At 47.9% G+C, this 12,400-nt stretch overlaps 1 protein-coding gene across 3 annotated transcripts; it reads left to right on the forward strand.

The window, feature by feature from the left end:
- Positions 1 to 10: 10 nt before the first annotated feature.
- SIGLEC10 (sialic acid binding Ig like lectin 10) lies at positions 11 to 8,465 on the forward strand. 3 transcript variants are annotated; one of them, XM_053607218.1, is made up of 12 exons: positions 11 to 171; positions 1,363 to 1,439; positions 1,518 to 1,898; positions 1,990 to 2,274; positions 2,551 to 2,598; positions 3,086 to 3,349; positions 3,627 to 3,674; positions 3,792 to 4,049; positions 4,134 to 4,418; positions 4,663 to 4,753; positions 4,838 to 4,937; positions 8,112 to 8,465. In XM_053607218.1, exons 1-12 carry the CDS (start codon positions 11 to 13, stop codon positions 8,382 to 8,384), a joined length of 2,271 nt encoding a protein of 756 aa, XP_053463193.1. In that variant the 3' UTR covers positions 8,385 to 8,465. The 3 variants fall into 3 exon arrangements, with proteins under 3 accessions (XP_053463193.1, XP_053463194.1, XP_053463195.1); XM_053607219.1 differs by having other exon boundaries at positions 117 to 171; positions 1,320 to 1,439; XM_053607220.1 differs by having other exon boundaries at positions 124 to 171; positions 1,347 to 1,439.
- Positions 8,466 to 12,400: the final 3,935 nt, after the last annotated feature.

The following is a 12,400-nucleotide window of genomic DNA, read 5'->3' on the forward strand; positions in this document are numbered from 1 at the left end:
TGGTGTTCTCATGAGAAAAGATCCAAACACAGACTTGCCCAGAGGAAGACCTTGTGAAGACCCAGGGAGCAGATGCCACCTACCAGCCAAGGAGAGGGGCCTCAGAAGGAGCCAGCCCTGCCAACCAACCCCAGAACTTCAAGGACACCAATGTTGTTTCAGCCACTCCAGGTCTGGTTGTTATAGCAGTTGGAAAAGTTAGTACAGTGGATGAAAGGAAAAGGGCTGGTCAGAGACCAGGAGAGCTAAATGTCACTTCCTCCAGGAAGCCCCTCTGGATTTCCTCCACCAGGAGGAAGTGACCACTCCCCCATCCCAGGGTCCTGTCATGAATGTCTGTCCAGTAACGGGGGAATTTATGAGCCTCTCAATGCTACTCTGTCTCTAAGAATCTGCACTGACCAAGCTGTGTGCACTGGAGGTCAGGTGGCTCTGTGCAGCTGTGGCCTCTGTGTCCTTTGCCCACAGCTCAGCCCAAGGGCATGGACATTGAGTGATAAGCACCCTCTCTCTATGTGACCAAAGCAGGGAGCCATTCACAGAAACGTTGGGAGAGAGGACAGCACCTTGGAGAGTTTATTCCACTCACCCCAAAGCCCCCTCTCATTTATGTTTCTTGAGACTCCCACCATCAGTGTCACCTTTGGGCATGACATTCAAATCACAATAGGTGTTACAGGTACACGGCCCAGGCTGAAGAGCAGTGGCCCAATCGTAGCTCTTAGTGACCTCACACTCCAGGCTTAAAGGATCCTTCTACCTTAGCTTCTTGAGTAGCTGGGACCACAGGTGTGTGCCTCCATGCCCAGCTAAGATTTTTACTTTTCACAGAGGCAGTGTCTTGCTATATTTCCCAGGCTGAAAAAAAAAATTTTTTTTTTGTACAAGTATCTCCCATGCAACATTTGAGACATACTTAGACTGAAAAAAAATATTATTTTTTATCTGAAAGTCAAATTTAACTGGCTTTCTGTATTACACCTGGCAAGACCAGCTACCCCCTTCCAGAAGCCCTCCCTCCCCTGTACCCACTACCACCACCACCCGTGGCCCAGTAAGAAGAGCTCACTGTGGACTTTCACTTCTGCTTCCTCGGTGACCCAAGGCCCAGAGGGAGAGCCCCTACCCACCTCACCCCTCCACAGCTGGCCCAGGGCTCAACACATGTCCCCTCCCCTCCCCAAAGATAGCTTGTGAAGGACCAGCTCAGTAAGAGCAAGGGCCAGACAGCCCCCAGGGAGGACAGCAGGTTGGGGGTGCTAGGAATGGGGGGGAGACAGCCAGTGGCCTCAGAGTCAGAAGCTCATTTCATGCATCAGTTCCTACGACTCAGCTTCCGCCCTCAGCTTCCCCTTCTGCCAGGAGCCGTCACAACAGGACAGGCCATGTTCCTCCGGGCGCCAAGATGCTGCTGCTACTGCTGTCCTTGCTGCTGGGCGGTGAGTGGGCTGAGGGCCAGAGGGACCCGGGTCAGAGGTAGGGCTGGGGTTACAGGTTGAGCCTCTGTGTCTCCACAGGGTCCCAGTCTCAGGATACAAGGTTCAAGCTGCAGGTGCAGGAGTTGGTGAGGGTACAGGAGGGCCTGTGTGTCTTTGTGCCCTGCGCCGTCTTCTATCCTCCATACGGCTGGATGAAGTCTACCCCAGCTTATGGTTACTGGTTCAAAGAATGGACTGACTCAAGCACTGGTGCTCCAGTGGCCACAAATCATCCAGATCGAGAAGTGCAAATAAAGGCGCGTGGCCGATTCGAGCTCCTTGGGAGGCCCCAGAATGAGGACTGCTCCCTGGTGATCAGAGATGCTCGGAGGGAGGACGAGGGACCATACTTCTTTCGGGTGGAGAGAGGGAGCTACGTAAATTATAATTTCAGGAAAGCATTCTCTCTAGAAGTGACAGGTATGAGGGACTCTGGGGGACAAAGGCGGGGCTGAGCAGGGAGGGCTCTCAGGGCCTCCCCTGGAGCACTGAGACCCCCCTGTCTGCCCAGCCCTTACTCAGGAGCCAGATGTCTACATCCCAGAGACCCTGGAGCCTGGGCAGCCGGTGACGGTCATCTGTGTGTTTAACTGGGCCTTTGAGGAATGTCCAGCCCCTTCTTTCTCTTGGATGGGGGCTGCCGTCTCCTCCCAAGGAACCAGAGCCCCCACCTCCCGCTTCTCTGTGCTCAGCCTCACACCAAGACCCCAGGACCATGACACTGACCTCACCTGCCAGGTGTCCTTCTCCACGGGGGGTGTGAGCACACAGAGGACTGTCCGACTCAGTGTGGCCTGTGAGTGTGACATGGGACCACAGTGGGTGGGAACAGACCCGGTGGCCAGGGAGGTGCAGAAGCTCCAAGAGATAGCAAGCGGCTCCAAGCTCAGGGAAGTCCACAGAGAGGAAGCTGTAGGGGGGGAGGGAAATGGGCATGGCATCAGCTCTCTGTCCACATATGTGTGCTCTGGCACTGACCTGTCACTTGTCTCCCTAAGGAAGTTATTAGCACTTTGGGGGGTTGGGGGAGAAAAACATCCTTCCTTAAAACTCACTCACAGTCTCACTGCAGATGCCCCCAAAGACCTGGCTGTCGGCATTTCCTGGGACAATGGGACAGGTACTGAGGGCCCTTTGGACTGGGGCTGGGCCTGTCCTCTCTGGGGTTGAAAAGGCTTCAGGGGCTCAGCGCCTGTGGCTCAAGGCGCGGCACCTGTGGCTCAAGCAGCTAAGACGCCAGCCACATACACCTAAGCTGGTGGGTTTGAATCCAGCCTGGGCCCATCAAATAATAATGACAGCTGCAACCAAAAAATGGCTGGGCGTTGTGGCAGGCGTCTGTAGTCCTAGCTACTTGGGAGGCGGAGGCAGAGAATTGTTCGAGCCCAGGAGTTTGAGGTTGCCGTGAGCTCTGACGCCATGGCAGTCTACCCAGGGTGACAGCTTGAGGCTTTGTCTCAAAAAAATTTTAAAAATTAAAAAAAAAAAAGAAAGAAAAGACTTCAGGAGTGAGGGCGAGGGGATATGCTGCTCCCTGCAGCCCTCAGGTCTCTCTCTGTCTCTCTCTGTCTCTCTCTATGTCTCTGTCTCTCTTTCTGTGTCTCCAGCCCAGAAGCCCCAGGACACCCTTCCACATCTGCAAGCCCAGAAAGGCCAGTTCCTGCAGCTCCTCTGTGCTGCTGACAGCCAGCCCCCCGCCACGCTGCGCTGGGTCCTGGGGGACAGAGTCCTGTCTTTGTCCCACCCCTGGGGCCCCAGAACCCTGAAGCTGGAGCTGCCCAGCGTGAGGGCTGGGGATTCTGGGCGCTACACCTGCCTGGCAGAGAACAGGCTGGGCTCCCAGCACCGCAGCCTGGAGCTCTCTGTGCAGTGTGAGTGGGACCTGCAGGGCCTGGTGTCCTGGGGGATGGGGGGAAGGGGCAGGGTCAATTCAGTGCCCCAGAGCTCTGAGGGGTCAGAAACCATAACCTAGGGGACCAGGCCTTCTTACCTGGTGTGGGGACTCTACAGCTGTCTGAGTCTCAGTGGGTGACTCAGCCCCCTCCCATCCCACCCCACCCCAACCCCCACCTCAGTTTCCTGGGACCTTCCCTTTGCCCAGAGGGAAGCCCCTGGCCTGTCCTGAGCTGGTGCCCTGTGTCCATGCAGATCCTCCAGAGAACCTGACAGTGATGGTTTCCCAAGCAAACAGGACAGGTAGGAAGGGGGGACAGAGGAACCCACAAATCTCAGACCCAAATAGGGGTCCTGGTATCTGAAGGAGGGTCCCTGTGCCGTCAGCTGGGCATCGATTCTGCCTCTTCTCTTCCCTAGTCCTGGAAATCCTCAGGAATGACACATCCCTCCCGGTCCTGGAGGGCCAGAGCCTGCGCCTGGTCTGTGTCTCCCTCAGCAACCCCCCAGCCAGGCTGAGTTGGGCCCGGGGGAGCCAGACACTGAGCCTGCCCCAGCTCTCAGACCCGGGGGTCCTGGAGCTGCCTCGGGTACAAATGGAGCATGAAGGAGAATTCACCTGCCACGCTCAGCACCCTCTGGGCTCCCAGAGCATCTCTCTGAGCCTCTCTGTGCACTGTGAGTTTAGGGGAACCTGGAGCCAGAACCCCAAGGTTTGAGGGAGGGGAGGAGCCCCTGCTGAGCCCTGTCCTCCCTCCACAGACCCCCCGCAGCTACTGGGCCCCTCCTGCTCCTGGGAGGCCCAGGGGCTGCGCTGCAGCTGCTGCTCCCATGCCCAGCCGGCCCCCTCTCTGCACTGGCGGCTCAGGGAGGGGCTGCAGGAGGGGACCAGCAGCCAGGGCTCCTTCATGGCCACCAACAGCTCAGATGGGCCCTGGGCCAACAGTTCCCTGAGCCTCCATGGGGAGCTCAACTCCAGCCTCTGGCTCAGCTGCGAGGCCCGGAATATCTATGGGGCCCAGAGTGGCACCATCCTGCTGCTGCCAGGTCAGGGGGCTGCCTAGCTGCTGAGGTTCCATTGCGGGGCAGAACCTGGGTTGGGCACAGGCTGGGGTCCTATGGCCTCTGGATGTAGACAGGAGAATACAATGGATGATCCTGACATGGGCCAATGTGGCAGGGTGTCCTAGCAGAGGAGACACAGTGGCTGAAATGGCAGGGGGAAGCCTGGATGCCCAGTAGGAATGGGCTTCTGTGGAGGGCAATGCTCATCTGACCCTCCCTCCTGTAGACAGGAAGGGACCCCTCTCAGCAGCATTCTTTAAAGGAGTCGTTCTGGGAATGGCCATCATGACAGTCTTTCTCTTCCTCACCCTGGTCATGTAAGTGAGGGGGAGCAGTGGGGTGTAGGCGCAGGGAAAGGGAAGGTTCAACCATGCCCACCAATGTGGGATCCATTTCCTCAGTGTGAAGATTCTCTGGAAGAAACACACTCAGGCAGAGAACCCGAGGCCCAGGCTTTCACGCAGCAGCACGATCTTGGATTACATCAACGTGTTCCCTAAGGTGGGTCCCCTGGTGAATGGCCAGCCCATGCTGCCACTCTCTCTCTTCTCCACAGCTAATATCCCCTTTCTCAACTCCTGCATACTCCTCTTCCCCGTCCTGCCTCCAGACTCAGCCTTGGAGACGTCAAGGTAGAACAAGCACCAAGTTCACTACTGGGTTCAAATCCGGCTGCCACCTAACTAGCGATGAGAGCCCTCAGCCAAGTCACTCCCTTCCTCTAAATCTTCATTTCTTCCTGTCTCCTTGAGAGTTGGTTTGAGTGTTAGAACGGTGCACTTTCTCGATCTTTAGCCACTGTTCCATTATTACCGTCACCATTGAGGATACTAATTATAATTAACTGTTTAATAATTATTAACATCACTGACAGGCAGTATGTCCCAGTGATTAAGTACAGTGGGTCTGAAGTTGGCCCGGCCTCGTTCAATCCTGCTTTCTTCACTGTGTGTGCTCTTGATCAAGTCATTTAACTTCGCTGCACCTCAGTTTCTTCAAGTGGAGCATGAGGATCAGAGTAGCAGTCATTGCCAACAGTTATTCCAGGCATTAAATACATCCCACTGCAAAAGAGTCAGAGTAGAGCCTGCTGGATATGAGGAGACAACCTCTTAAACGGATAACTCCAGCTTCTCCCCTGAACTGCAGACTCAGATCCAAATGTGATCTCCCCTTGGGTGTCTAATGAGCACCTCAAACGTATCCAAAACCAGCTTGAGACTAACTCCACCACCTACGCTTCCCGTCATCCCCACCCTAGCAAACGACACATTCGCTCAGCCAACTCTAGAGCCCTAGAACCATCTTTCCCTGCCCCCTTCTCTGTCACCCCACAACTAATCTATCAGCAAATCCCCTTCACAATACACATGTCCACGCCACTTGCCCCTGCTCTCCGGTCCCCTCCAGTCGTCCCCTAGGCACCCTGTCACCATCCGCACACAACTCCCCCCCCCCCAAGTCTCCATCTTCACTCCCTCCAGTCTAGTCGATGTGTGCTCTCCCTTTGAAAACCCAAGTAGTTGTGTGGGTTAGTTACTACTCAGCAACCAAGAGGAACAACTAATACATACAAGTTGGATGGGGCTTAGGGAAAAAAAAAGTGAAAAAGTCCATCTTAAAAGATCACAGACTGCATAATTCTATTTATACTACACTCTCAGAATGATACAAATTACAGAGGTGGGGACCAGATTAGTGGTCACTAGGAATTAGGGATCAGAGAGAGACGTTGGGACTCCAATAGGAAAGCCTGAGGGAGATCTTTGGGATGATGAGCAGTTCTTGACTGGACTGTGGTGGTGGTGAATACAGGTGACTCTACCTGTCCTAGTACCCTGGGGATGCCATAACCAAGTACCATAGCCTGGGAGACTTAAATAACAGACACTCACAGGTTTGGAGGCTAGAAGGCTGGGATCAAGATGTTGCAGGGCTGATTCCTTCTGAGCCCTCTCCTTGGCTTGTAGATGTCTTTTCTCCTCCTTGTATCTTCACCTGGAGCCAAGTCACTCCCCTCATCTGAATCTTCATTTCTTCCTGTTTCCTTGAGAGTTGGTTTATCTGGAGTGTCTGGGTCCTAATTGCCTCTTTGCCTAAGGCCACAGTCACATGGGATGAGGACCTACCCATAGGACCTCCTTTTAGATTAATGACCTCTTTAAAAGCTCCATCTCAAATACAGTGACATTCTTAGGTACTAGGTACTAGGACCTGAACACTTAAATTTGGGGGGACATAATTTGGCCCATAACACCATTCCTGTGATAAAGTTGCTTGAAACTCTATACAAACATACCAATGTCAACTTCCTAGTTTTTTTTTTTTTTTTTTGTGGTTTTTGGCCGGGGCTGGGTTTGAACCGGCCACCTCCAGCATATGGGACTGGCGCCCTACTCCTCGAGCCACAGGCGCCACCCAACTTCCTAGTTTGGATAGTCACCTACAGTTACATATAATGTAACCACTGGGGAAAACTGGGGGTACCTAGGACATCTCTGTACTCTGTACTATTTTTTGCAACTTCCTGTGAACTAGAGTCATTCCAGAGTCAAAAAAAAAAAAACCCCGGCAGTGCCTGTGGCTCAGTGAGTAGGGCACCGGCCCCATATACCATGGGTGCTGGGTTCAAACCCGGCCCCGGCCAAACTGCAACAAAAAAATAGCCGGGCGTTGTGGCAGGCGCCTGTGGTCCCAGCTACTCGGGAGGCTGAGGCAAGAGAATCACCTAAGCCCAAGAGCTGGAGGTTGCTGTGAGCTATGATGCCACAGCACTCTACCGAGAGTGACAAAGTGAGACTCTGTCTCTAAAAAAAAAACAAAAAAACCCCCATAAATCAAAACATCTTATTTTCCTGTTAAAATCTCCAATGACTCCCATCGCACTTAGAATAAATACGAAGTCCCGTGCTGGCCTCCCTCATTAATCTCATCTCCTACCTCTTTGACTAGACTTGTCCTTCCTCAAACACATGATCCCCCTCTTGGCTTAGGGTACTGGAATTTACTGCTACCTCCCCCAGGGATAATTTTTCCCTAGAAATTGTCTGACTCCTCGCCTCATTTAATTTGTCCTCTCTGCTTCAATGTCATCCTCTCAGATAGAACATTCCTGGATGCCCAGATTTTTTTTTTTTTTTTTTTGGAGACAGAGCCTCAAGCTGTCACCCTGGGTAGAGTGCTGTGGCATCACAGCTCACAGCAACCTCTAGCTCCTGGGCTCAAGCGATTCTCTTGCCTCTGCCTCCCAAGTAGCTGGGACTACAGGCGCCCACCACAACGCCTGACTATTTTTTAGTTGCAGCCGTCATTGTTGTTTGGCGGCCCGGGGTGGATTCGAACCTGCTGGCCCAGGTGTATGTGGCTGGCACCTTAGCCGCTTGAGCCACAGGCGCTGAGCTGCTGGATGCCCTATTTACACAGACACCTAACCTTCCCTTCCCCTTACCTCCTACACAGCTTAATTTTCTTGATGGCATTTATTGCTTACTAGTTATTATGTTTTTGCTGGTATATTGTTTGTTCCTACATCAAAGATGGAATGCAAGCTTAATGCTGCAGGGACTTTGTCTTACTCCTGCTGTGGCTCCAGTTCTTAAATCGGTGCCCAGCACTCAGCAGGTTCTCAAATACTTTTTTTAGTGAATGACTGAAAGATGGTGGTTATTTCCTCAGGCTCGGAATCTAAAGGCCACACCAACCAACCCTTCCCAGACCCCTGCTTCGAGAGCTCCCTCCCCAGGATCAAAGGACCAGAAGGAGCTACGCTATGTGTCCCTTGATTGCCCAGGACCCGAATCATCCATTCAAGACCCAGAATATGAGAATAACCAAGAGGAGGAGGAGCTCCATTATGCTGGGCTCACCTTTCCAGGCCACAGACCCATGCTTAAGACCCAGATACCTAGAGATACCGAGGAGGATTATGCAGAAATCAAGTTCCACTAAGGGCCTCGTTCCACGGGGACCTCTTGAGCTTTAGCACTGGGACCTCTGCTAGGGAGAAAAGTAGAACAATAAAGTGGTTAAAGAGAACCAAGTCTCTTTCATTTGTCAATTTTCCAAGGATGGGTCATCCCATCCCAGACCCAGGCATTCAGAATAGCTTGCCAAATATATCTCAAGTGGCTTTCTCTGTATATAATGTTCAGAGAGACCAGGCAAAGATGTACCTGTGATGTACCCGAGAACCAGCCCAAGGGATTACTCAGAGTCTCAAAGGCAGGAGGGGTCAGCCTACGAGGCTCCTGGTCATGTCTAGCCACTGCTTATTTTCCTATCACCTGTAATCTAAGAGTATTTTATACATGGTTGGGGGGAATATCAAAAGAAGACTGTTTCATGACACGTGGAAAGGAGAAAAAAATTCAAATTTTAGTGCTCACAAAGTTTGGTGCCCAGTCACACCCATTCATGGACAGATTGTGGCTGTTTTCAGGCAGGTTTGTGTCATCAGCCTGCAAAGCCTAAAATATTTACTCTCTGACACTCCATAGGAGAAGTCTGCCAGATTTTAATCTACACTAACACTCTTGTTTTCAAAGAAGAGGAAGCAGAAGCAGACGTCCAGAAAGAGTTCAAAAGTAGCCATGGCAAAAATGACTAAGTCTGTCACTAGACGGAAATTTCATAGAGGGAGGATTTAAAGGTCAGTAGGCCACAAGAGAGGTGGGTGCTAATGCATTCTCAGACCCATGAACGTAAGGAAGAACAAAGGCCTGCGGGGATGGAGGTGAAGTGCTCTTGAGATAGAGTGAAGAACAGCAAACTTACAACATGCTATGAATCACATATGTCCACCAGCTGCACTGAGTGGAAGAGGAACCTATTCCTCAGGGGACAGCATGTCCCTCTTCTACCTTCCTGACCTCCTCCTTCCCCAGGGCTCATAGCCCTAATCGGCTCTAAGAACGTCCTCTTGGTAGATGGTCACCACTTATAGAATAGTGAAAAGCACAGAAAAGGAACTGGTCTTTGCATTTTTTAAGTGATAAATCAGGCCAGTGCGTGGAATCCTAGCACTCTGGGAGGCTGAGGCAGGGGGATCCCTTAAGCTTGGGAGTTTGAGACCAGCCTGAGCAAGGGCAAGGACTGCCTGTCTTTACCAAAAATAGGAAAAAAAAAAAAAATCAGCTGGGTGTGGTGGCATGTTTGAGGCTGCTGTGAGCTGGGATGACGCCACTGCAACTCTACCCAGGGCAACAGAGCAAGACTCTGTCTAAAACAAACAACAACCAAAAAGAAAAAAGGTGATAAATTACACATTACAAGGTTGGAAAAAACAGTAACAAAATGGGTAGAGCAGAAGAGGTACTTTGGATATTCTAAGGTCACAAAGGGTACATTAAGTGGGCAGTGTGACAATGAAAATTGAAGGGGAAAGAAGGGAATTAATTTTTTTTAATTCAGAGAACTTTTTATTAAGTATGTAAAAAATAGTTCTCATTGTACAAGCTCAAAATCAGACAAATGTATGTGGGGGTATAAAGTGATATATTTATAAACTATATCCACCCCAAAACTCACTGCAGACACAATCTCTATATTACATTCAACATCTGTATGTTTACATGACACTTACTGCAAAAGAAAGAGAAAATAAACTCCCATTATTTCAGTGCAGTACACATGTGATGTAGTTTCAAAACAAAGGCAATTTTTTTGTATTCAAAAAACCAGAAGCTTCCTAAATACCAATTCACTATTTTGTGCAAAAATACAGTTAAGACTAATTGTCATGGTTCCATTCAGGTTTAGTCAGTAAAATATGTTTTTATGTTACTAAAATACAGCTAAAGTTTTAAATTTTAATTACCAAAATAGCAGCAATTCCAATTCACAACTGACCTCAAAATAGTAGTTGCTAACATATATTCATTTGAAGGCATTTTTTAAAAGTCTTCAAAACTTAAATAATATAATTTTAAAGGTATTCATGCTTTGCTGTTCATTCAATATACATTTATTTTAATACAGGCCCCCAAAGTTCAATTAACTCACCTGAATTCTGTATCTATTTCTTGCCTGCTAGGGTTCAGTCTTAAATCTGACTATATCAAAAGCAGTTCAGAATTTATTTCATAAGATTAATCCCAAGAGTTATTGGGTAGCTTTTAAGCTATTTTATTGCTTATAAATCTTTAGATAGTCTATACAAGGGTGCCCTTATATGAAGATTATCTGGGGAGCTCTTAAAAAAATACATGGGCTCCACATCATAACTAATGACCATAAATCCAGAATGTCTGTATTTTTGTTTTAAGTTCCCAGGTGATAATACCATGCAGTTTAGTGTGGGAAACCCTGACCTAAACTGTTAGACCTGTGGTTCTCAACTTTTAAGGTACATCAGAATCACTGTGGGAAACTTTAAAAACTAAGACAAACAAACAAAAAATCCAGGTATGCTTCAGTAAATTTAGAGTAAATTCAGAAGCCAGCTTTTAAACAACTATTTCAGTTGGTCTAAAACCACTCTGAGAAACAACATTTGCCTTTGTCAGAGTGTAAATGAGTACATTCAGCAATTTAGGTGACACTGTCCTGCAAGCCCTAATATATCATGCCTTAGGTAGTTTCCACAAGTGTTTGAGGGTAACACCTAGCCTTTTCAAATAAAATATATTTAAATTCTTTTTATTTATTTATTTATTTTGCAGTTTCAGGCCGGGGCTGAGTTTGAACCTGCCACCTCCACCTCCGGGATATGGGGCCAGCACCCTACTCCTTTGAGCCGCAGGCGCCACCCTATATTTAAATTCTTAAATAGAAGGTCAAAGTAAGTGAATTGTGACATTATAATTCATTCATTCAAGAATGAAAACGCTCTTTTGAACAAACTATTTAAATCTTTATGTAGACCAGCTCTTACCACTCAAATCTAATGCTTTCTCCACCATTAGCCTGATACGTGATCAGAGGTAGTGATTCCAGCTTACCAAAAATATAATACAAGTTATAAAGGATACATATTCTAATCATACACCTTCATAGGTTCTGTACAGTCCCTATGTAATAGGAAACCAGTTAGATATTAAACAATACTAAAACAGTGAATAATAACAGTCTTGATTTAAAACAATGAAACGTCATACTATTTTTTTCACATAATAAGTTCCTACATAAAATATCAGGAAAAAATTCTAGAAAACACTAAAGATAGTATGCTGTCTCTTTTGTGAAACTATTTACTAATTTTCCCCATTCCTATCATTAAGTGGGTAGTTGATACATACCATTCCACTTTACAATTTTTTTAAAAGCACAGAAACTATCTCAGTGTGTGATGACTATTGCTAAGTATTATAAATATATAAGCTCATTTGAGTGAGCTTATCAAATGTAATCTATAATACTTTGAACCCAAAAGGTACAGAAGCAGCAACAACACTAAGCAGAGAGAGAATATGGTTAGTAGAATCTATCTGGCATCTTACTTTACATAAATCATGTCTGAAGAGCTGTAATATCCCGGCATGCACTTTTTTACAAAGGCTTACCCTACCTCTTTTTCAGAGGCATCCGTGATTATATAGTTGGCATTTCTTAACTAAGCAATGAGAAGACTAATTACCAAAATTCAGCATTGTATTGCCAGAAAGGCAAGTCATTTCATAAAATAAGAAATGGACACTGAAATGTACATTCATTAAGAAGCTAAAAAATCTATACGAATTTTAAAACACTAGAACTAGACTTGTAACAAACTATTTTCTAGATTATAAATCATTCAAGGCCAAAATAATGAATTTTAAAATTAAACAAAAGTTGAAGAAATTACATAAAAATATCAAAACCAAGTGATATTGTGCATGCTGGTTAGAAAGAAAGGCTTTTGAATGTCTGAAATGAAGATATGGAGAAACCATAATCATGGTAGAAGGCGCTACCTCAACTTCAGTCTACACACTTAGTTTGTCTTTTTTTTTTGTAGAGACAGAGTCTCACTTTATGGCCCTGGGTAG

The sequence above is a fragment of the Nycticebus coucang genome, chromosome 10, assembly GCF_027406575.1.
Source record: "Nycticebus coucang isolate mNycCou1 chromosome 10, mNycCou1.pri, whole genome shotgun sequence".
Lineage (NCBI taxonomy): Eukaryota > Metazoa > Chordata > Mammalia > Primates > Lorisidae > Nycticebus > Nycticebus coucang.

Coding starts and splice junctions, on each gene's coding strand:
- SIGLEC10 (XM_053607218.1), top strand. CDS start 11: ATGAGAAAAGATCCAAACACAGACTTGCCCAGAGGAAGACCTTGTGAA. Junction 2,599..3,085: donor TTCCTGGGACAATGGGACAG/GTACTGAGGGCC, acceptor CTGTGTCTCCAG/CCCAGAAGCCCCAGGACACC. Junction 4,938..8,111: donor ACATCAACGTGTTCCCTAAG/GTGGGTCCCCTG, acceptor TTATTTCCTCAG/GCTCGGAATCTAAAGGCCAC.